Source organism: Diuraphis noxia, unplaced genomic scaffold, assembly GCF_037042655.1.
Source record: "Diuraphis noxia isolate RWA-SAM2 unplaced genomic scaffold, SU_Dnox_SAM2 contig0002, whole genome shotgun sequence".
Taxonomy (NCBI): Eukaryota; Metazoa; Arthropoda; class Insecta; order Hemiptera; family Aphididae; genus Diuraphis; species Diuraphis noxia.
The window spans coordinates 62,692,788-62,720,000 of NW_028301712.1; the positions used below are offsets into that span (position 1 = coordinate 62,692,788).

The window sequence follows — 27,213 nt, forward strand, 5'->3', positions numbered from 1 at the left end:
ATGTATATTAGATTATTAGATGTTAGGCTGTAACTTTGCAGGTGGAACATTCCTTCCAAATTCGTAGCCACCAACCCTATAATAATAATTCAAAATTCAAAATTATCATTATACCTAAATGCAAGTTATGAGGGCTTTCGGGTCATCTTGAAATGATCCATCTTACAGATGATAATTATCGCGATTACCCATCACTACGAATGTAATATACGACCTACCCTTGCAGGAAACTATCATTCCAGTAAAACAAAATTACACTACTGCTCGGCGTTTATTGTAATTTTAACGCCCCAATACTAAACCGTAATTCATCTTTAAATACTCAAAAAATAAGTGCTAATAAGTACTAATATAATACATAATAATTCACGGGAAATACTTAAAAAATATTAATATTTGTGTTGATTTTTTTTAACTTGCACTACAAGTAAGTGAACAACAGGTTAGTTCCGACGATGTATCGAAAACAGTCAACGTGTACAGTACACGTACATTATACTGTATACGCACCACTGCAGACTGCATGCAGCAGTGCTAATACAATTATAAAAACAAACTAGTATTTTTGGTTATCTAAAACCAATATCGTCATACTTTTCGACCACACAAAATTCGTATAATTAACCCAATAAATAGAACCCTATATACATATATAGTTATGTTTTTCGTGGTCATTATAGTTATTACTACAAGAGACTATTATATAGTTGCGTTTTTTTATTACTATTATTATTATATGCTCGGATGGATAATTATAATACAACATTTTACCGGCCTGCATATTATTTCAAATCAGTAATAATTATTCAGTGAACAATAGTGAGAAATCTGGACAGTGGTAGTAAAAAAAAAACACAATTCGTTAAACCACTCCTACAACGTAGGGCTTTTCTGTCTAGTCATTTTTTGTAATTTTTTTTCTTTATACGTGTCGTCAGACAACAGACTTTTTCTAGATTCTATATAATATTACGAGTTACAAATATTATATACTTGGAAAGTAGTTTATAAACTGAAATAAATCACTGATTTTACAAATGACACAAATTCCCACAGTTAGATGGAGATAAAAGTATTTAATCTTTTTAGTGAATTACTTTTTTTTCAAACATATAAGACCTAAAACTAAATAATTATTGTTGTACAATTTTTTTTTTTATTTTTTTTTTTTTAATTAAAAATAAAATGAAATAATATTATCTATTATCGGTTCATGTTATTGTATGTCATTATTTAATTGTACGAAACTCACTATAAAGGTAAAACAACATAATCGGAAAATAATATATAATATGTGGAACTGTGGTATTGCGTATAGTTTATCTAATGTAAATATTATATAATATCCAAAATAAACATAAATTTCAGTTTCCGACAGAAAATGTCGCATTAATTGCTCATTACATGACTGTAGTCTAGTTTTATTCCATACCGACCTTACTTCGTCCAGAATATATTATATTTCCGAACCCAGTTTGGAAGTGTTATTATATGCTACTTGATAGCTCCATTTCGTTATTATCTAATTATTCGTTATTTAATTACGTATTGTGTACGATTAATATGCTACCTACGAATAATAATAATAATTGTTCACGCGTATTTCCGCCCACAGTTGTTATTTCAGCCATACATTAAATATTATATCAACTAATAATGATCAAGCATACGTAGGTGTCGTGTAAAACAATCATAATGAAATAAGTATATTATGTAAACATATTTTCTGAATCGAAATCCCTGTTAAAATATGATTTATAATAATATGTTAAACATGAAATATCAGCGAAATTATTTTCGAATATGCAATAAGCCGTAAGTGTGTATACGTTTTGAAATTTCAGACATTTATTATATTGTGAAATCATTAGGTATGCCAATAATCTCTTTTATTTTTTCCATTCTCGTATTCGTCTAAATCGACCCACTCACCTACTGTAACAATTTATTAAAACATTCCACATAGGTATGAATAAATATCAATAATTATATTCATCCTCTATAATCGCTCAGGGTACTCCGACTAAAAATATATAATTTTGTATTATAATATATTACTTTGAATTTAATTTGTTCGGTGGCTGCGAACGTTCGGTGAACTAGAAATTGATGCTCGTAGCATGTAATTGTAGGTATTTGAATGTATTTTATTATTTTTTAATCATATTACTAAATATATAATATATATACGTATATACCGTTCCCTCACCTCCGTAAATTAAAAGTACATGAATGTCGATTGCATTCTGCACATACGTCCGTTACAATAAGCAGTTTTACGATATTCTATTTGTGCACGTCAAACATGCGCCTATGGGGCGGACAATCGATATTCCATACAAATACTGAAATACCCAAGTTCTTCGCAATGCATACCGGCAATAACTACGACACAGTAATAAATTCGTATCTTGTATCTCTTTTACTCCAGGCAGTAGATCTAGTGGGGTAAGTCCAAATAAAATAAAATATTAGACGTTGTAATAATATTCAATAACGAGTCTTTTGTGTTTCTTAACGTTCTTAGTTGTGACTTAATGGGTAAAAAATAATTTATTAATGGAAATCATGATGTTGAATCATTTTAATAATAAGTTTTTAATGACATTGCATATAATATTATGAGTTACATGTACATCACACTAAAGACTATTTGCTCCACGGTGGCATTGACCATCAATTATTATTCGTCTATGATTTCGTTCCATACTACAGTTATAATATAAAATAATACATCGTTAACCAAAGTTTGAGAGCGCATCTAATAACAATTTTAATTATTGTTACTATTATTACAACCAGAACCTAAATTACAAATACTGTAAACCACTCTGCACGCATGACGTCACTGCTGCACGCGCTCGTCGGGACGTATATCGTAAATTAATTTGGTCCATTACGGTCGCGCTGCAGTCTCACTGCAATCAAACACTTCTCCAATATAGTTTTAGTACTTATATTACATATTATTATATACAGGTTCCTGTACCTATGATTTTATTTATACGCGTGAGACGGGTTTTCGTGAATTATTGCCGCAAACATCACGCGTGCCTATATTTGTAATATGTAATATATTTTATAGACATATAATAATAATATGCTCGTCAGAAGCAACGTATCTCTATATAGCTATAACATACGTACTCGTATTAAAACGATATAATAATATACTAAACAACAATGGATATAATGACGGTGATGATGACCGCGATTATGACGATGATAATAATAATAATAAAAATTATTGGGTACTTTGTAGTGGAAACTCATACGCCCGACTTGATGCAAACGACGACGGACGACAAGCGGACTAAGGGCCGCAGGATTCCTCAACACGTTTCAAAGTTATATCTGTCCCTATACAACCACCCACCAAACCACCCGCTAGTGGTCGAGGAGAAAAATAAAGTAGATCGTTCTCGACGGATACACTATCAATCAGTATATATCATCACAGTTCGGTTACGTGGCGTGTGCTGCACAGAGCAATTGAAATGTCAAATTAATATTATATGCAGAGTTTATCATGTCTATTATATGACCCGGCCTGAGATAAGTCTACCACTCCGCGTATATATGGGTCTTATATATATTGTGTGTTGGTATATAGGTACGCGCATATATGATAATATTATACTATATTATAATAATATGTCCGGGAGGCCACACCAGTGATTTATACCGCGCCGGAGCCTTTAGCGCGCGTATACAATGGACCGCCGGACAATTAGCATAAATAATTATAGTGTGTGTGTGTGCGTTTAATATAGACTCGCGGCCGCGGCGGCTACTTTTTATCCGGTTTTATTATTCCCCCCCCCCAACCCCAAACACTCCCTCCCAAACGGCAGCCTCCCCTATTCACCGGTCAGTCGTAATATTCGTTTACAGCTCGCGCGCCTCCGAGCACGGGACCATATATTTTATGTTATGATTATTAAGATTACCGTCGTCGTGACTATTCTCCAGATCGAAACATATTCGCTTAGGTTGATCGCAACATCCAGATATTATTTTTAGACGCCTTCCTTCCCATTTACGGATGCATATTACGTAATATAATGCTAGCAACTGTATATATTTATACAAGCCCGACTTGGACCGTGAAAAAATTAATAAACATAATATCATGCGTATATTGTATAGGTATACTATGTAGGTGTGAATTGCAGTTCACGGGCAAATCGGCGTCAGTGTATTTTCGCTTTGTGAACCAATTCGACCGAGAAGGCCGAGAAGTGCAATCTATCTGTGGTGGATTGGATATGGTGCTTTGTATGTTTTCAAACGTGGAACATACTATGCTCCCTAGACTTCTCCGATATCTAAGAATTCTGTTTTATCTAACCTTATAATATACAATATAAACAAAAAATGATTAAATTTTCATGTGTTAGCCACCCTATAGTAACAATGCAACATATTATATAAAGGTTGAAATACAAAGCTGTATAAACACTCTCCGAGTCCAAAGCTGTATGTCTGCAAAATTTAATGACAATCTGTTCTGTAGTCTGCACTTACAGTAAGTATTGGTAAGACTTATAATAATATTATAAAATATGGGCGAAATTCCTGTGCCCAGGTTCGAATTCACTAAGACCCGACATTTTAGGGAGAGGTATCGTTTGCGGTATTCAGGTCTGTAGACTGTGACGTATTATTTCTCTGGAAAACACGGCAGTTTCTTGTGTCGTTTTTAAGCTACATACTTCGAATTTTCCGATTTCTTCCCTGCCATTAATCTTCTTGATCGGTGTATCGTTTGTACAAACTAAAAGTTATATATTTTTTTGTATAAACATTATTTTACCGTTTCAGAAAATTATCAATGATCGACGCATGCAATTGATAATTATCATTGCATTATTGTGTTTTGTTTTTCAACAAAACTGGAAACTCATAGGGTGCCATGAGCGTGCTGCAATAAAATGCGTTCATCGATCGCCTCACCAAGTGCAATAAATATAATAATAACACATTTTTCTCGGTATAATGTATTTTATAAACAGTTTTATAAGAAATATTTTTTCAACCGTAATTTTATTTGCCAATTAAATGTTTTGTAAATTATATTTATACACCAAAACGAGTTTTCTCCACACGAGACGGCTTTGTATAATTTTATTTTATGCGTATACGCAGTAAAATCTTTATTTATGAACACGCTCTTATAATGGACAGTTTTTAACTCTATTCCTTAAATAGTTATAGGTAGTGATATTTTTTATTATTATAATAAACTTATCGACACCATAAATACAGTGTTTACTAGGTAGGTGAATATCGCAGTAAATCATGAAATTAAATAACGTGTGGCATTAAATTGCGTACCTATCGTGTCTAATCTAATTGTAATATTATTTTGGGAATATTTAGTACGTCGTAACGAAGTACCTACCTAACGATTATGGGTTCGAAATATTATTATCGAATGCTGCATGATTTTTTTTTTTATATATAGACATGATAAGAAATGAGAAAAAATACATTTTTCATATTTTTTTTTTCCGTCAAAAACATCAATATTACATATTTTATGTTATGCGTAGGATATATTCATAGAGCCTCGTCGCAAATAATATAAAGCATAGCTAAATAATAAAATACTTCACCATGTATACATGGAAGCTTTTATGAAAAAGAAAAAAAAATTCCATAAAAAAATTCTGTATTCTATAATATTATGCGTGACTGCATAGATATAATATATATCAATATACGAACTGCCGGTCATAGATATCCTTTGAATACTCTAATTTAACATCGAAACTAAATGCAGGCGTATGCACGTGTATTTGTATGTATAATATTCAATAAATATTACTGCGTCATATCCCTCGAGCAAATATTAATAATATATAGGTAATATCAAAACGTAAAATCAAATATCGACGGGCAACGGATCCCGCAAAATTGTATGCCGTAGGGCGCGTGTATACATAGCGCGTATTATTCGTGGGGTTAATATTCGAGACATGAGTGAGGAGAAGGAGAAGGAGGACGACGACGACGGCTTTGATTATTATAATCATAATACTGTGACTATGATTATGATGATGATAATAATGTCTTCGGATATAATCGGAATAGCCGATACGGTGTCGCTAACTCGGCTACGATATTACGACTTGGGTACTTGCTATTACCTACATTATAATAATATAATCCTAATCCCTAAATAAACGTTTTGTAATTTTTTTATTCCTAAATATCATACCTGCCACGATATTATCCACATTTCACGTCTCGCCTCATAAACGAAATGATTGCCCATTCGCCCTGGTGAACCATGATTACATAGAGAAAGACTCGACTTGATTATTCGTTCATAATTTCTCCCGCTCGCTTTAAAACTTCATAATTATACTTATATTATATCGTCTATATTATCAAAATACATGATGCTATATAGATGTCGACGGACTGCAGTTTGTAGTTTGTACCACTTGGAACAATATTTGAGTTTCAAATGTTAGATACCTACATATAAACTAAAATATTTAGCGATATATGGCTCTGCATATATATATAGAAGCACATGCTAAACAGTTTGGGTTAAAAGCTCATCGTGACTCGCACAGGGTAATTTTTGTATGTTAAAATATGTTTTTCCCTGCATACAGCCATACAGGTACCTAATCAAATATTCCTATATGAAAGTACTAAATGTTTACAAATATAGGATATCTGTATCGTTTCATCTGATAATAGAGACATCAGATGATTGATCAAATTATCATTATATTTAAACGCGGACTATAAACTCGGAGTATTCGTAAAATACTCTGTAAGAAAATCTATGCTTGACTATTATATGAGGTCGATTTTTAAAAGAAAATATTTTCTAACAATAAGTTCTTACTTATACTAGACATGTGAGACAATTGACTTTCCTTGTGTAGCATTTTGTGATTTCATGTCATACACATAATCATAAAAAATATCATTTAATACCACGAAATTAATTTTAAATGTTAGTAACAAGATATTATGTACTAATATACAAGTATAAAAGTGGAAATTTCGAGTGCCTTTGTTAGTATTTTAAAATACCAAAGCAATAAAGAAATATATTGCCTAATATTAATGCAAATTACCTACACAAGAGCACATTACTTGGATTCCTGGGTGGCTTTATCACAATAGGTAGTACAATTTATCATTAGGTCATAATCGTATCCCATAGAATCAAAACATTTATGGGCATTTATCGTAGTTTACCTGGATGTTATGTACCTACGGTGATAAACATGAACGAGGGTCTTTCTGAAGATAAGTTTTCCTAATTGTTTAATCGGTGATTATTTAAAGATCAATAAAATAAATTATTATGCTTAGCTGTTCTCTGCAGTTCTCAACATACACTGTATACCATACACATAACTGTAATATTATAATAAATTAAAAAAAAAAAAAATACTATAATATATTTTTTATTCGTTTTTTGGGAATTGGATTTGACCTTACTCAATAAGTAATAACCATCTAACCTGCAACATGCATTACGATGATAATATCATTATTATTCAGTATAATAATTTAAAACACAATCGTTCTATGTTTCACAAACATACGGGTGTATACAGGCGTAGAAAAATAAATCGTGGATTATAACTTGTCCATGACTGCATGAGGTACGAAAAATGTTTGTCTAGAATTCTAGATGCTATGAAAAATTGATTACCTAGCAGTCGTTCTTGCGTTTCGTTGTAGAAATATAATATATTGTCATATTATATTTTAATCAAACACCATTTCAGTTTTTAAACTTGGCAAACGCCGCGACACGACATGACGTTCAAAACCACCAAAACTATAAACAAAATAAAAACATATATATTTGATTAAGATCCTCCCAACGTTGTTCAGATATTTGTTACCGTATACTAATATTTGAAATTATCTGATCGTTTTTCAGACAAGTGTGCCGGAACTGCAACTGCCCGCGGGACGATCACAGCAGCGGCGGCAGCATCAGTGGCAGCCACATCAACGACCACCACCGACCGCCGACGATCGCCGAAACGGCCTCGTGCGGAGGAAGCGGTGCCGCGGCGATAATGTCGTCGTCGGCGGCGATGACCGGCGTCAAGCGGGATACGCCCCCACCACCGTTGCCACCGTTGCCCACGGGACCGCCGGGTTATGACCAAGCGATCGGCGGTTACGAGAAGCTGCTGGCCGCCACAGTGGCCGTAGGCGCGACGGCTACGTCCACGGCGTCCGTGGCCACGGCTGCCGGCCGCAAGGACCCGTCGGCGGTCGCTGCGCTCCATCACAACCACCACCACCTCCACCATCCGCACCACCATCACGCTGTGGCTACGGCCACGGTGGGCGGAGGTGACCCGCAACAGCGACACTCGCACTCGGACGACGATTCTGGGTGCGCGCTGGAGGAGTACACGTGGGTGCCCGCCGGACTTAGACCAGATCAGGTCAGTGCCCATATTTATTTAATTCAATATAATACGTATATAGTAAATAAGTAATTATTATTAATAATATCAAAATAAAAAATCGAATTCGGCTCTCTTTTATATACGCGTCGAGATTCCTACAATATATAATGCTATAATATATTACACTATATTATAGAGTTATTAAACACGAATTCTTTAGGACTTGACGCGCGCAAAACCTGTTTTTTCGTTTTTGATCTCTTTCGTTTAAGTCGGCCTTAATTCATATTACGGGTAGATTCTTGATATGACGTTCGAATTCGACGCACGAACGGTACATGCAACCAAATCGAGTAAGATATTATACGTAATACCATTGACTATAAATACAAGTATTTATAAGTATTTGGTAATACGTTTACCCAATTCTGATTGACCATAATAATTTTTTGTTGTCGCATCACCCGGTGCATCGTCTTTTTTATTACATGTAAATTTAGTTTGGTGCCAAAAGTCCGACGCGAAATAATTTTTGGTGATTTAACAAACAAAAAATAAATTATTATTTATCCAAGCGTTTGTATACTACGTCAAAAGCGACCGCGTCTTGGTTACGATATCGTTGACGGCGGCGGCGGCAGCTCAAACGTTTCAATGTTATGTTTTAATCGTTTTTCCGACGTAAACATACTCGTACACTGTTATTATATAACTACAGTGGTGGCTAAACCGCGACTCGCGTCTTAACATTTTTACTATACCTAACATAATAATATACTGCAGGTATTATTTCTTTTCCCGTTTTTCAAATTACAGTGAAACCTCCCTTAACAGACACCTATATAAATAGTATAAATAGCGGATACCTTCAAAGCGGACATTTTGTCGGGAACGGGGACATTTTCCCTATTATTATACAGGAAAACCCCTAAATACCGGACACTTTTATGATAATTTCATTTTGATTTTGACAATTCTAAAATATAGAATAATCGTGGAATGCCTTTATAAATATCAATCTATCTATCATAGTTTTAAGTTAATCTTATCTGTCCATTATCGCGTCGATTAAAACATTTTTCTAGTTTATGTTCTGTGAAGTATTCTACATTACTATTTCCTACTCGTATTTAGTTGTGTTTGTGATTCCATTAGATACGAACGTATTCATAAGCGTATTGTCTCCAATGCAGTTGAATTAGAAAATGCCTTGATACACGAAATTACTATGCATCAAGGTCTAAACAAATTAAAGTGACTACATTCTTTCATATAATTTTAAATAATAATATGTACAATTAATATTTGCATTAAAATAATAGACATATAGAAATATCATTAATTATAAATATTATATAAATAAATACAATATGTTGTAAATATGTAATTATTAATTTCTCCAAGTTATTTTCGAGCATTAACCCCCACCCTCTAAATAGCGGACAACTCTAAATAATGGATAAAATTACGGCAACTGAAAGTGTCCGGTATTTAGAGGTTTCACTATGTATAAATAATTTTTCATTTATCATGCGGCTCGCGGCTGCTACCTTATTGCCGACCACCCTTGTCAAATAATATTAATAAAATTGTGAAGATCATACCGCGAAATCATTTTGCCCATTGTTGGAGATCCAAACGATAAGTTAAATAAGATATAAAGGGGAAAAAATGATTATGATAATAACACGACCGACGTGATTTCACCGCGGTCGAATCCACGGCTTATTAAACGACAAAACTCTACGTCCGTTGCGATATTAGAAATTCGTGATGACGAACTACCGCGGAGACTATACCTACGCAAACGACATGAAAATATTATAATATCATATTACGCTAGTATATATTTCAACATAATATTGTGATGTTATGTTCAATGGCATCGCCGTTTAACAATACTTCAAACAAATTTCGCCGCTGCGACTGTCAACTGCACAATATTTCCATCAGATGATTCCATAATTATACAATCCTACTCACGACGCGTGCGAGAGTGTTTATAATATATATATTATTCTATGGTCGTTATGTAATGTGTGTGGGATTGTGCACAGTCCTTTGATCTGTACCGTCGGCGTCGGCCGAAACGCGTTTTCTAGTCTGTTTGCCAAAATAACCGTGCAAAATGTTTTGTTTCGTCGTTCTGGTATATATTATAATTGTACGAGAGTATTATACGCGGTTAATTATATTGTGTATGCACGCAAACGCATCCGAACATAAACGTTGACAAAACTGATTTCGTGGCGGCGGCGAGACGGCTTGTACAGGGTGGCGATTCGCCAAACACGATGCTCATTTCTTGGCTTTATTTTAATATACAACATGCGCATTCGTTCAAAATCTGATCTTTTGAATTTTTAAATAAATACTAACCGAGTTTTAAAATTCTTGAAAATTATTTATAGTACCTATAAATATATAGGTGCCCTATAGGCTATATTGGAGATATATGGAGACATATAATCCCCTATATACCTACACCATTATGGAGGAACAAACTACTATTTTGTCCCCCTATTTACTACTGTAAACAGTTTATTGTTAAAAATGATGACGTATCAAAATTGAAATTCAAACGATGACTATAGTTTTTAGCTTTATGTACAAAGGATAATGGTTAAACGTAATAATGGACTTGGAAGATATTATGGCTTTGGTAATTTAAGTAATTATTAATCTTAATCTTTCGACAATAATAATTCGTAAAAATAATCTAATTATAATAAATACTAGATCATTACATAATATATTTTATATTCTTTTAAAACAATTGTGAAGAACCACAACTATTCATATTCTAAACAATTTAATGAATGACTACTCGAATTTAAATTCAGTTGGTACACCGACGTTTTCATAAATTATAAATTAATATTTAATAAACTATTTACAGTAAAATTAGGATTCTCATTTAAAAAATAGAAGTTATTTTGTCATACACATACTTGCCGCTTTAGTTGCACGGTATTTAGATTTTAAGTATAATTAAGAATCTCAAAAATAAGGATTTGAATAAATTCATTATTTAATAAAAAAAAATGGAGTGATCATGCTTAGTGTGAATCACCCTGTATATGTATATTATGTAGGTATATACATAAATAGGTATATCCGGTTAAATAAATATGTCGTCTGTATAATGTTTTCGGCGCATTAAACTTTAAAAACAAAAACTTATAAGAACAATAATTACGCACATAAACGTGTTTCAAACAGAATAATTGAAACTTAATGTTTTGATGACTTGATAAACAATAACTGTTGTCTGTTTTAATTTAATTAATAAACATCTCTTGCTGTTGCTATATGCTCTCCTCATACCTTGCAGGAATGTTATTTTACATGTTTCATGTTAATCATATTACTAGATAAATACTACAGAGTAATATCGTTAGTATCAGTTAGTGTCCAATTCAAGTTTTAACTTCCAAAGAGACTGAGCTAAATAAAACAATATAATTCAATAATAAAATATCAAATATATCATATATTATGTTATAATAATTTGGTCACTTTAGTAAGTAATACAACTTTTATCTATATCAATGAAATTTAATTGTAATTACGATATAATAATAAATAAACAATATCATTTTTCATAACATTATTTCGATTTTTTTAAATTATTATACCTGATTTGTAACTTTTAAATATATAAATATATAAATATATATATATAAATATATAAATATATATATATAAATATATATATATATATATATAATATTCCTGCTTTATAAACAATTAAGAATGTTTAATTTAAGGATATTGTACGATAAAAATTCGTTAAAACTATTTATGATATTGATGACACATAAGCATTAATTAAAGTAATGGCTTTTATTAAAATATTTCAAACCACGAAGGTATAGTCCTCGTGTTATTTAGTAGTTTTAATTGTTTTATAATCTGCAAGCGACCGCGTAGTTTCAGTATAATCGGTACCTATGCACTTTATTTGTTAGGTGATTATTAAATCACAGATCTCGCAACATCTTACAATAAATACAAGGAAATTAAAATTTGTTTTTTTTTCTCTCTGTAATATTTGACCAAATTAAAAATCATAGAAAACTATAAAATAGTGAATGTTTAAAAAATTAATTACAATTAATAGGAAAATACCTAAAATATATTATATACCTATATATTTCCTATACCTACCCCAAACATATTGCATCAAAAAAGAATCACTCTGCAGGGTGTATTATAATTTATAATATACATATAATATATTCATATTAGGTAAGGTTAAAATTCTTCATCGAAGTCGTGTAATACTTGGTCGAGTGCACACGGATGGGGACGTTTTCCATTTCTACAGTACAGTCGACCGGCCAACAATATAATATATTATCGTGGTAGTTAATAAATTGTCTTTAGAATCGGTTTCCGCGATCAACCACCCCGCTGCGGCCGTGGTATCTTAATAAAATCACGAGCTCTCATCCAGGGACGGGGGCAGGAAAGACCGACAGCGATGGTTTGCTCTGCTCTCAAAAGAATTATATAGAATACAAGACCGATTTACTGTCGCGGACGACGGTATCTTCACGGGGCGTTTCGTCCGACAACGCTGGCGGCGGGGGAAGTATCCGCGTTACGTGATACGTCATTAGGCACGACAAATAACCGTCGTCGAGGTTTGTTGTGTTTCCTCTGACTATACACAAGCATACACACCCACACACCACAATCGCTTTATTATACACCCCGCAGCCACGGTGGGTCTATAGATCTTCTAGCATTTCCGCGTTTTCCGCGAGCCCGAGTCGGCAGAGGAAAGAAAAAACATATTATGTACAATCCACCTCGTCCCGAGGACTTCTCCGTCTCTCTATCTCTTTTCCTTTTTATTTCGGTCCGTTTGTCGCTAGACGCGGTCGGCTCTCTAGAGATATCACTCCGCTTCCTCGTAGTCTAACGGGCCAAGAGGTGTTGTCCCTAGTTCGTTTGCAGCACGAAGAGTGAAAAAACCATATTATATAAACCTACCAGAAAATTTCGCTTTTCGCTCGCGTGTAGTGATGTGCAAAACCGTCCTTTGGTGGTGCCTGTATAATTAATAATTATGCATTAATAGATTAAGTATAACATAATATGGTCGTTTATCGGCTACAGTGTTGTTCAATAGCTACATTTAGTTGGATAAAAGCGTCGTACCTTATCTAGATAAATTAAAAGATTGGAATCAAATTATGGGCCACCTTAGAGAGATATCTTGGCTTTGTAGATATATTATTTTCATGATCATTTAAGTTATTTAACATTTATTAATGATTTCAACTCAACTAATATATTATTACTATTGGTATTTGTATAATTTTTATCTAAGTGGCAAGAAAAAAATATTACTACATTTTAAGAATAAAATGTAAAAATAATATATCGTTCTATCTAGATATATATAAAAGAATTTTATTATCTATCTATACCTAGATGATATTGTCGAATTCAGATATATTTCATAGATTAGGATTAAAAAAAAAAATAGCTGAGCACAACACCAACTCACTTAGATTTAGTACAGTGAAAGTTCTTTATAGGGAAAAGCTCTATGCAACGTAAAAATTGACATCGAAAGCATATTTTACATTTAACCGTATAAATGATGTGTTATTAGTGTACAATGTTAAACGCATTATGGTAGTATTATAATACACAACAAATTTATATGTCCTGTGAATATGGAAGGTAAAAGAATAAAACACTGTGTGTAGATCAAAAAGTGGACTTAACGTGTGATAAAATGAGGGTAAAAAGAAAAGTGACGTATTAGGAGATATTTTGGATTTAGGTCAAATACTATGGCTATAATTATGATTTACAAGAGAATGGAAAGAAAAGATACTGCAGCAGGATGAAATAGAAGCAAGTTCTTGTAAAATAATGAGGAAACCGGCATTTGAAGATTTGAACCTGCATGGCCAATTTTGTTCTTTTTTAAAACCTTCTCTATTACGAAAACAAACGCTTGATATCAAAAAAAAGTCTCTTGATCCCTTATCATTCGTTATATAGAGTTTTCACAATTTATTAAATTGGTATATTATTCAGTATACCATAATGTATAGGTATATTAGAATTTATAATACAACGACCTAAGATAAAACAGACTGACGCGCAATGGGCTGACATTAATCTCGATATGATTTTTAAACTCTAACGGTTATAGGTTCGTGGTTTGCTTTGCTACCAGTGGAACTATTTTGAGTTTTGTTGCACTGCTACCTTCGGACTATATATAACTATTACTGCAACCAATCCATTCGAGCTCAACCGTCTTATACGCAACGAGTCTTATAATTTTTACTATTAAGCGCTATGTTGTTTCAGTATTATACTTAAAACGCACACCTGACGCTTACACGCCTGCAATAACCACCCTCAGAATTGAACTAAAAATAAGTTACTCAAAATAAAAACAAATAGATAACCACCCCATCAACTGTCGAATATATATACATTTATAAATATAGTCCATCTATTTTCTCGTCCACGTAAATATACGTGATCCGTTGTAATAATGCAAACCGATTGATATATGTATATTATTTTTTCTTCTTTTGTTTTTCTTATTTTTTTTCTTGATATCTCCGACCACCCGGTCTAAATTATGTGTAGCCGAAGGGGAAACGCGTTGTTAACCGACCAATTAGTGGTTGGCCCCGACCGGCGCGGCGGTGAGCACACACATTCCTCCGTTAGAGCGACTATACGCGGTACCTATACTTATACCTACAAACCATAATATTATATAGAACACAATATAATATATTATTATTCCATAGAATACCGAAATCTCGAACCATCGAAAAAACTTCAATTTGCCTACATGTTTTTGATTAACACTCGTACGACCTATCGTTCAAATCTATCAAATCAATTTTAAACCTATTTAGGTACAGCAGCATTTAACCGAGTTTGATACGTTTTTAAAATACGCGAGTGAATTGTTATGCTGATCGGCCGATCTTTCAAATTTTTTTTTAATTGAGATTCGTGATATACACTGCAGCAGGTACTCTTCAGGTATTACAGGTATTTTATAATGCGTATATTATGGCCGTATAATAGGTATGCGCATTTTAATCGGTGTATAATTCCTTTTAATATTGGAATAGTTGTATATACTTAATCAGACGTATTGTAAACTATTATTATATATCTGCAGCTCCTTCAATAATAGTGCGTCAAAATATTATTCTTACGATTACTCAACAATGAAACGTTTACATTTTAAATATTATTAAACGACTATAATATACAGATATGCAAATTTAGTTGAAATATTTGTTAAATGACTCTTTATGTATATATATATATATTGAAACGTTTCGTTTTAAATGTAAATAATTTTGAACGCTCGAGATAAATATTTTCGTATGGTAATAAGAGTTGATGCTGAGTGTTATTCGCTCTATGTCTGAATTGTGAAAATTCAAAGTATGCTAATAAGTTTTGTCAAAAAAAAACGCCTACTAAGGGGAATAGTTCACCTATAAGCTACCCAACAAAAGTATTCACGATGCATTGTAATGTACATAAATACATAATATGCTATGTAGACAACACCGATGATCAATAAACGGCTGATTTCTCGTCTATGTCGAAATCATAAAGAACAAAAAAAAAATACTTAGGTCTGTCGATCTGCGTAAGACATGGGAGGGGGTATACTCTTACATTTACCATGCCATTTGAATCAAAATAAAACTATTTATATTCAAATTAACACTCTCCAGAAAGTGATTTTACTATGCATTATTTGAATGATGAACGTGCGTATTATTATAGTGCTTTGTAGTTGTTTAATTGTGTGTACAGACAACGAGACAAATTGATGCATACAATCAACGAGACGTTATCTCGTCTTATTTTAATTATACACACATAATGACATGCGTATACTATACAAATACGTTATTATATATTTTTAAATTATAATAAATTTATATTTTTAATACCTCGCTATCATTTATCAGACGAATTCCCTTAAAAACAGTATCCGAGAAATTCTATTTGTTACATAAAATTGAGTCGTTATACAATACGCACCCTTCTTTTCACTGCAGTTAATAACCCCCTCGAGCTGCGTATAGCGTACCACATCTTTTCATGTTTTGTATTCACAGCGGGCAAAGCAAACTGAGTTTACGGTCAAAACCGTGACGATATCCAACGACGATTCTACAAAATTATACTCCATTTCTCTCTGCGCGTCCTTTATTGTACATAAACGCTCACCGTCGCATATGTAAATGTTTTTGTTAGTCTTTCGTATGGTTTTTTCTTCCGTATCTTTGTACAACTATTTGATACCAAACGGAAAGAAAAGAAAGGAAAAAATAAACATTTTTCTTTCTCTGCGGCGGTTGTTGTGTGTCGTTTGTATATATGACTATAATATGTCTATATATATATATATATATATATATATATATATATCCGAGTAAATGGTATACGAAGGCACACAGTATTTGTCCGTATACGTATGATGCATTATTACGCCACGGGGGATGTGTGTGTGTGGATTGGGTGAAGGATACTCACGTCGTAGCTGCAGGTTCTCGTCTGCGGTTTTCCTTAAGCCTTTACCCGGTCTCTTCACGTATACATGTGAACAAGTATATATATTCGCCTTTTGACTGCGTCCGTAATGAAAAAAAAAATTAAAATAAAATAAAACCTCTGCCAGCTCTTGAGAAACGTTCTTTACAATTCAGGGTTTTGTCGTAGCGTCTCTTCTTAGTTCTCTATTTTATATATAATAATATATAGTATATAGATATTAGGGATACCTACCTATACGTCATTTTTGAATTGTGCAAATGTCATATCTGTATACATATCGCGGGTGAAATATACACAACTTATAACCTAGAAATATTCCATAGGATAAAAACATCTTATCGTGTCTTCCAGTGGCGCTGAACTATATTTTAAAAGGGAGGGGGGGGCAAGTAAAAAGTTTATACGGACCACCACCCTTGTTTACAAAATAAAAACCATACCTATATATTAATAGCTTATGAGTTAGGAGTTAGGAACATAATTCATAAATAGTTTGTTGGGGTACCCACGGACCCCTACGACCCCACCCATCAAAAAAAAGAGGAGGCGGTCACTTCTCTTGGGTTATAGTTTCGGAGCCACTGGTGTCTTCATCGTCATCGAGTAAAATCACGTCAAATAGAAGGTTAAGTCAGGCACGGGCACCCTCTCGCCTATAATGGCGTGTAATAGATATGCATATATGTATATACCTAGGCGCTATAATAATATAATAATTTATAGCATACTGTCATAATTATTACAATAATAATATTAATTAAGTATCGAAAAAGCATTACCTCGTCTATGTCAATAAGAGGGACCGGCACTGTGTCTTTTTTTTTGGCACCAATCAGCAAGATTGAACGGTTCGCCTTCGCGCCACACTATACTTGCCTATACTTACCTCTCCTGACAATTGTTTATTGATAAACACGTACAAATAAATTGAGCAGTGATAGGCCAGTGGTATACTATGTCTATGACAAGTTGACATGACATTTTATTTAAGAAGAAGATTATACGTTAAGTCGTATGTTACATTATGATCAATTAGATAAAATCCAAAAAATTATCTCAGGCGTATAAAATACTATAGTTATTGATAATTTCCACATTGAGTTTAAACAAAAACATTATGTCTATTTCCAATCGAATGTCACGCGCAAATATTTTTGTCTTTTAGTGTCTGAGATAAAACGAAAACGGTAACCTGAAAATTAATATACGATCAATGTAATTTATTTTGTTTATTTTCTATAAATAAAATAGAAAATTTCAAGGTTTTTATAAAACAGTTATTAATTATTAATTATATATTATAAGTTTTAAAAATATGTTAGCGTTTAATAATGTACAATGTACAACTATGTTTAAAACAACTTTTTGATATTTCAACGAAATATTGTGGTATAAAATTTAATATAATGTAAATATATTAAGTATAAAACAATGCGTAAAATGGTCGGAACATTGTAGTTTGATTATGAGTTTATATTATAATTAAAAACCCGGAGCTTTCATCCTACGTAAATGTGTTTTCCGAATCTATCATAGTTGTCGTCATCCATAACCGGTCGTAATGTCGAATAATTATAATAATATTTCGTTTTATCATGCTGACACTATTTTTATTGAACTTTAAATGAATCTAGAATATTATACATTTATATACATAACGCTGTACACCTTCATCGCTTCATATTATGATATTATGATCTCAGCCGCATGCTGCAGAATTCTACCGAGCTGAAAAATAAAAAATACGAACATTTCCCTTTTACGCCGGAATAATGATATAAGTATATAAGTATAACGATCACACGTACGCGGCACACGTGAAACTATGCAAATTCGTATAATATAAGTTATCACGCGTGAGTGATACTACTTACTCGGTTACAGTATTATATTAATTTTACATATACATTCATCATGCAAATAGCAAATTATACCATGTATAATATAATACTGTAGGTTAAATTTCATAAGAATATTAAAGAATCACCATCTTACCGTATAATGTTATTTAAAGAATTTTTGTTGAACAACTGTACTATAACTAGAATTTGCTATGTAAATGATTAGTCTATAGCCGGTTGAAACATATAGATCACTCTGTATTTTTCTTACAGGTATCGCGATTTTTCATAATACGCATCTTACATATTATTAGTAATATAATTTTGTTGTGTCGGTACATTACGTGACCCTATTAAATCACATTATCTATATATCAGGGGTGGCCACAACGAGGCTCACGAGCCGCATGCGGCTTCCGAGTGAGTCTCGTGTGACTCTTGAACGTTGAAACTAAGCTTAGAGTAAAATTAATTCATATTAAAATACATATAAAAAACACTCCTCAAAAGTAAAATCCCATTTCTTAATACCTACTATCGTACTACATGAACAATTATGCTCTGTGTAGTGTAAAAAATTAATGTTGCTTTATTTATTATAAAATCAAAAATATATTTTCGTTTTATATAAACATACATACCTATCTTAACATTCTTAACAAAGTGGCTAACTTCAAAATAGCTTCATAAATTTGGGGCTCCCAAGATAAAGGTTAGTGGCCACCCCTGCTATATATATATATATTAATATGCCGACGTATACCAAAGTGTATATAATATTATTTAACTCACTCTGGTCGACTCGTACCTTACACGTCGTCGTCGGATGAGCGAGAAAACGATGATATAATATTATATAATGATATATTATACATTCGAGGACGTGTCGACGCGTGTATACGTGCGTGTGTAAGACGATGTATAAAGTGCGTGTTTTTTGTCTTTCCCTTCATGTCGAGGAAATTTACCCGTAAACGAGACTCGTTGCTGATTCGCATTCGACAAATCCGGATGCCGATGATGATGATGATGATGATAATAATAATATTTAAAACGACGCGTACTGCACGCCATCGCCATGTATATATATGCAACCAAATATTATTTTATATATTATACTCCTTGTTAAGAGGCTACAACAAGTCTGCTACGACTTATGCAGTGATGATATGTCGTTGCCGCAACATCGTCGATTCAGCGGCAGCGTCTGGACCGCGCACGCTACCCAGCAGGCTAACCCCCTACCCCCACCATCTCGTTGGCAGCCAAGACTTCTCTATAATATTATACTTTATATTAACATTAATCATACGCAGTAATTGCCGTACGGTTATACATATATATTATATATATACATAATGTACGGGCGCACGCGCCCGCGCGTATGTGTGTGGAAATAATTTATAATAATAATATTATATTGTATATTATGTGCATAGGAAAACTCGTCGGGACTTACAGTGCCCATGGTGCGTATGCCTTAAACTACTCTGGCGCAGAGCTGTATATAATATATATTATTCCTACATACACGCGTGTATACGCCCATGCGTGAGATGTATCGCTGTACCCCCAGGGCCATTTGATTACAACGTATTAAAATTATTATTATTATACGTACACCTCGAATAATATTATAATACTTAGATTATATAGAAAAAAAGGTTTATTTTATGTTTTTCCCGTAACGTTACGCACGGTCACCCGACCAACGTACGTCTGTATAGGACGTATATAAGAGTTACTTTTACACTATAGGTTCCTATAATAACCAGTGGTGCAGCCAAAATTATGAAATGGGAAGAGATGGGTTAAACACCGAAACTCTCCCTGGTTATACGCCACATCCTATACCTATACTTACTTACCAATACCATAGACAAGAATAAAAACGTACAATCGTCAAATGCCGAATGTGAATTGTTATAACAGATCGCAATCTCAGCGACAAAAAACCTTTGATCGGTGTTGAATTCAGGTATACTTCAGAGTGGAGGGGGCGAACGCTTCCTTGAAATTTCTTTCGCACTCCCTAACAAATACAACTTTCAACAAAATGTACCTATTTATTAAATGTACAATACTCGTTACGATTACCGCATCTAATGGCATTCAATAAAATATAATTTATTTATGTCAATGTTTTTATACCGTATTTCCAGTATAAGACACATTGAAATATTGTATGAAAATAAGTCTTGAAGGCGAAGAAGACCTACTTCAAGAGTTTATTGAAGAAGTAATTGATTTATATGCAAGAAAAAACTCGTCACATAAAATTAATTTAAAAAATAAAAATAAATAATTTATAATATGTGACGACCTTAGATTAGCCTTTAATAGATTTAAAAATTAAAAGTATACAATTTGTTTCTAATTTGTTTTGTAGTTGTATCTAAATTTGAAATGTCTAAATTGTAATTTTATATTAATAGGTATATAATTCATAATAATAAAATGTATCACCATTCACCAATGAAAAAAAGTGAGCCCCCCTCCCCAGAGAAATTGTCTGGATTCAACACTACCTCTGATAATATAGCAACTCACTTTCAACAGACCTATTAGTTATAATATAATATAGACACTCAAAACGACTCACAAAAATTTTGAGACTCCGGATGAGAATCTGAAAAAAAAATTGAATGACCAAAACACCGTTTTATTTTTATTTATCGACTTTTCTGGACATTTTCGGTGTGACTTTTGTCCATATTATTTTTCAATGGCAAATATGAAATAATACATTATTATGTGTAGGTTTATTATAGTATATATCATTGCTAAATTGTTAATATATCTATCGATTATAATAAAATAATATATCACGTGGTACTGCACTGCGGTCTGTGGTACATAACCTAATATATATAATACACAGTACCTATACATAGGATAATTATATATGTATATAAGATTAACACGGTAAAGTGAATTTATTTACCTATACACTATACACTACATTATTTGTGTTTTCGACGGACTCGTGTCAATTCCCAAGGCGATTTATCACCCCCTCCCCAGTCTGAAACCATCCCGTCATACCATCAATCCAATAGCTATATATATATCCTTCACGTCGGTTTTCGTGGTCGTTTTATCCTTTATTGCCGTCTGCAAACATATACAGGATGATTCGCCAAGCATGGTCACCCCGTATTTCTTCAACAACACAATTATTAAAAAACTGATTTTTGAAGTTAATATTAAAGCTACATACTTAAGACCATATCTTTAAATTATTGATATTTTTTTTTACTACTAAAGGAGAGTGTCCTGAGGAGTTGTATATTTCTGTTTTTAAAATAAAAACCATCCTTTTTTCTGCTTTAAGCTGTTTAGCGGATGAATGAACTGAACATTATTTTAGCGTAACAAAGTAGAAATTCAGACTATTTATTTATGAGTTAATTAAATATAATATGTACTAAAGACTAAGTATAGTAAGTCCAAAATAATTGCTTTGGAAGACATAGAAGTTATGATGATTTGAAATTTTTATTAATTAATATAAATCTATGAACATTTTTAATCTGTAAAAAAGGTCGAAGCATAATGAAATAATACCACACAATATATTTTATATTTCCGTGAAACCATTTTTAAATATTTTTATCCTTAGTGTCAAACTAAAAACATTTTAACGTAAATAGAAGCTACTCGTTTTAATTTTGAATTATTGGTACCTACATCAAAGTTTCCAAAAAATAATCTACAGTAAAAACTTGCGATTTTCATTTGAAAAGTCTGTATCGCCCCGAGAAATTCCTTAAGATGTAAAAAGTTCTCGAAAATTCGAGAAATGACATAATATTAAGGTCGCGTAATTTAATAAATTCAAATACCACAATTAGAACAGATAAATATTATTAAAACAAAACACCGGGTGCTGTGAACATATACCAGAATAGGCGAATCACTCTGTACGTGTTCATGTACACCGCATTGACGTCGAGGTCCTGCATATTATACAATATATTATACACACTACAAAGTAATATATTATTATTATTATTATTATTATTATTGCGCAGCGAATATCATTTGTCGCACGTCCGCAGTCCGATCGGCAGGACTTCACGCGCGGCGTTAATATATAAGCACGCGCTTGCCGATACTCCTATACAACTAAAGGTATGCCGACGCCCGGACAAACGTCCATAAATTACCGTCCGAGTAATTACGACGTCCGACGTCCCATTGTTATTAACAAACGCGTCGTCTACCACGGGCGACACATTATTATAATAATACCTATAATATAATACATTATAAATTATAATAATATACTCCTTGGCACTATTATTATTACTATTATTTTTATTATTATACAAATGCACTCCGCTGTCGCGAAGGTATATAGGCGCGTAATGTGGGTACGTGGACACGTGGTTATCCTTACATTTCGTATCCGTCGAAACAGATTTGTTCGAATCGCGTCGACGGGTGACGTTAAACGACGTGTGTACGGCTAGATAACAATAATTGTTTAGGTAGGTGTATTTACATCATAATAACATCGTATATAGTCGTCCTATCCGACAAAACGATACGTCTACCCCCACAACAACTTCGGGGGAGGGGGGGAGGGGTAACAAGAAGTGCTTTGCCACCCAAAATTGTAATCTGTATGTCACCTGTATCTATGTGAAAACGAATGCAATTCAACCTGCATTATGTACATCACCTATTTAATCTATATTGCTAATACGGTGTGTACTGTATAATAATGTAACTATGTGTCTATGACTCATAAATCAAGAATTTTGAAAAATATATATTATCCTCTTAGACCGAACCACTCGACAATTCGTCTATATATACCACGGTTGGTTAATTTATTTCAATATTAATGTAGGTACATGCCTAAGCATTAATCAGCTAAATTCAATATCATATAGTACCAAATTAGTATTATTAATTATGATTAAAAACACCGAATGATGATTAAAGGGTATATATCGTGAACCTCCTATAATATTACGGTGTAAGATATACATAAAGTTATGCCTGTTCCTCCGAACTGATGTGATTTCCTAGGGCTGACGATAAAATTACGTATGCTAGACATTCTTACATTGCTATGTGGGCAGGTGGAAATTAGAAAACTTCGACAGCTATTATTATATATATATACACAATATTATACATAATCTAATACATATTGTAATATTATGAATAGTAGTACACTGATAGATACGTTATTAGGAATATTGTCTTTCATTTTTATTCAAGCGTTTCGGGTTCGTGTCGCCTCCGAGATAATTCGTAAACGTGAACGGAATAATAATATTGTCATCGTCGTCGACGTTATTACAATTTTATTTTTCTTTCCAAATCATATATCATAATAATTTACGCATACCGGTATTACACGGATCTATCTCTCTGTGAGTATAAATCAGTGTGCATAAAACCAAAACTGTATTGTCGCGTGCGATGATTAATGATAATCATATTCAAAACGATCACTGTTTAATAACAACGCTCGCGCACCGTGCAGCGTTCAAATTAATAAAACGTCCTAAACAAATCACGCCCACCTGTTGATCGGATCGGAAACCGTATACAGCGATACCTCTGGGGGCTAGTAATGAAATCCCGACAAACCTTTGCCTATTATATATACACTCTTGAGTTAATCATAAATTTATTAATGTGAATTAATCGGGTTAAAAGTGTTTATATGTGTATATTATAATGTTGGCGAGAATTTTTACAGTTAATTGGACATCTCCGGAGGCTGTAATTTTTTGACGATAATTTATAACATATATTACTGTGCTGTAGCGCATGAGTAGTGTATACACTATACACTGTATAATATGCATAAATATATATAAGATACGTGTGTCCTTCGAGATCGATAATTCGATTTTAACCCACCGGTTTTTAACGCACTTGGACAATTCTTGTGATGACGGAATTTTATTGCGTACCTTTAGTCTTTACTATGTACCTATATACCAATAATATATTATATGGGTTAGGCCCGATTCATATTTTCACGATACGAATGAAATGTTTACACAAAAATTATTATTACGCAGTACCGAAACGTCCCACTAAATACACATTCGTTATTTCGCGTCCCCAAATAATACAACGCATTTTTTAGGATTATTGGGTACATATTTTAATTCACTTGGTTATGCGTAAATATATATATAATATTTATAAATTTATATATACCTATATAGTATATATAAATATTTGTTTTCAATTATGTTTAGGATATTATTTAATTAATGTGCATTCGAGTTCTGAATACTAAAAAGTGCTCGAAATTTAATTAAACGTGCTGAAAAAGTTACTACATCCCTTACAATAGTGTACGGTTATATAATGGTGAAACGCAGACCAAACATAATATTTTACGGCCCATTGTGATTGGTACAGAATGTGAACGTTATACTTTTTGAAACATGGTGTATTTTTTATTCTCACCTTAGAAATTTAAAAATATACATTTGTCAACAACCCAAAGGTAAATAGGGAAACTAAATAAATAAACACGTGGCACCACACATATGCAAATGTTAGGTACGTTTCTTAGAATATATGAGGTAGGTTTACCTACCCATAAAGTTAAAAAAAAATTTATCTCGTTTTTTATTTTAGTCATATTTATTGTTGACTAAAGACATGATTAACAATGACAAATATTGCCTGTCATAAAATTGAAAATCGATGTTTTTAAAATATTTCACCGTGGGCGCAACACAATAAATTGAGGGCGTTTTACCTTTTTCGTAACACGATTGTTAGTCGATAACGACCCAAAAAAAAGATTTTATTTTTTTTTTACCCTTAAACAATGTAAATTTCGATGATTCTGAATGCAAAATTGTCAAACTTATACTTGGAAACAAATAATTTGACCATACAAATCATACACATTACATATTATTACTTATTATTGTAATGATAATATTTAATTATACATAAAAAAAAATGTAGTCATAAATAAAATAAGAATACTTACAATTATAAGTATAGGAATCCAAAAAATAGATCTACGAACACCGAAGTTTGCAATAACCGTGACAATATCTTGTGACATTCGAATACTCATTGGTGTTTACAATACCCAACTTGAATACGCAATAATATTTTGAATTATTATGATGGGTCTATAATAATGCTTTCCCTCATACCTATAACCGTCTTTGTGCTTTTTATGTATTGTTATAATATAATTTTATAAAACGTATAATGACTATAACACTCCCGAACGTTTGAGAAGTCTATAGTAATAGTTGTGCTTGATTTTCAATATTATGTACGCTAATGGTTGTTTTTATTTTCGTTTGCTCTTCCAGGTGCACTTGTTCTTCTCGGGCGTGCCCGAAGACAAAGTGCCGTACCTGAACTCGGCGGGTGAGCGGTACAGGGTAAGGCAGCTCCTGCAACAGTTGCCTCCACACGATAACGAGGTGCGGTACTGTAGAGGGCTGTCGGATGAAGAACGCAAAGAACTGAGGCTGTTCAGCGCACAGAGAAAACGCGACGCCCTGGGACGCGGCGTGGCCAAGCAGCTGGTCGCTGACATACCTTGTGCAAACGTAAGTCAAACACGATACATATAATTTTATATTTTATGTACAGAGCGATCGGTTTAGAAAATAATATAGCAACGGATAATTTTCCAAGTCAACTTTTTCACGACGGCGATCGTGTTATATTTTTATGATATATTTATTTAATATAATAGATAGGTACGATCAAAACGATAATATAGCAGGCTAACGTTTTAAAAATAAAAACAAAATAAAGATCCTTGAAAACCACTACACGTTGGTCAAATGTGTAGGAAAAATTATAAGCATATAAAAATAAAATCCAATTATGTTTCTTCGTTGTCCATCGGCTGAGAATATAAGAATAATCGTACGGTTAAACGGATCACACTGTACATGCATCATAACAAAATAAATTATATAATATACAATTATATTATAGTATCTATATAGGCGTACAGGAAATATTATTTTTATTTTTTTTCATTTGCCTACGCGCACAGCTTCCACAACTTGTTTGTAAAACGATCGTTTCGTATGCATGTATAACGCACGTGCTAACAGATTTCTATACCCTGGTAATATAATATATCACCGAGACGGCGCGGCGGCGGTGCAGATAAGACATACGATATAATCGAAAAACATGTTAAAATAATATAAAACTGCATACCTACCCGTGTTGCTGCACACGCGGTAAGTATATCATATTAGTATATATGAAAGGTACACCGTTGCACGTTATATTAATATACATTAACTCACATGTTAACGTATTATAACTCTGTATAATATGTTACCTATATAAACTTCACGAACATATTGAATAGGCAATATTTGTTTTGATTGACCAACGATCACCAC

The 27,213-nt window shown here is 32.9% G+C and overlaps 1 protein-coding gene across 3 annotated transcripts in view; it reads left to right on the top strand.

Moving 5' to 3' along the window:
- Positions 1-27,213, top strand: part of LOC107161677 (uncharacterized) — a 201,769-nt gene that overhangs the window by 144,099 nt on the left and 30,457 nt on the right. For all 3 annotated transcript variants that reach the window (XM_089218654.1, XM_089218656.1, XM_015508183.2), the window contains 2 exons: positions 7,925-8,444; positions 26,152-26,394. In XM_089218654.1, coding sequence (XP_089074780.1) covers positions 7,925-8,444; positions 26,152-26,394 — 763 coding nt within the window. The remainder of the gene's footprint in view (positions 1-7,924; positions 8,445-26,151; positions 26,395-27,213) is intronic.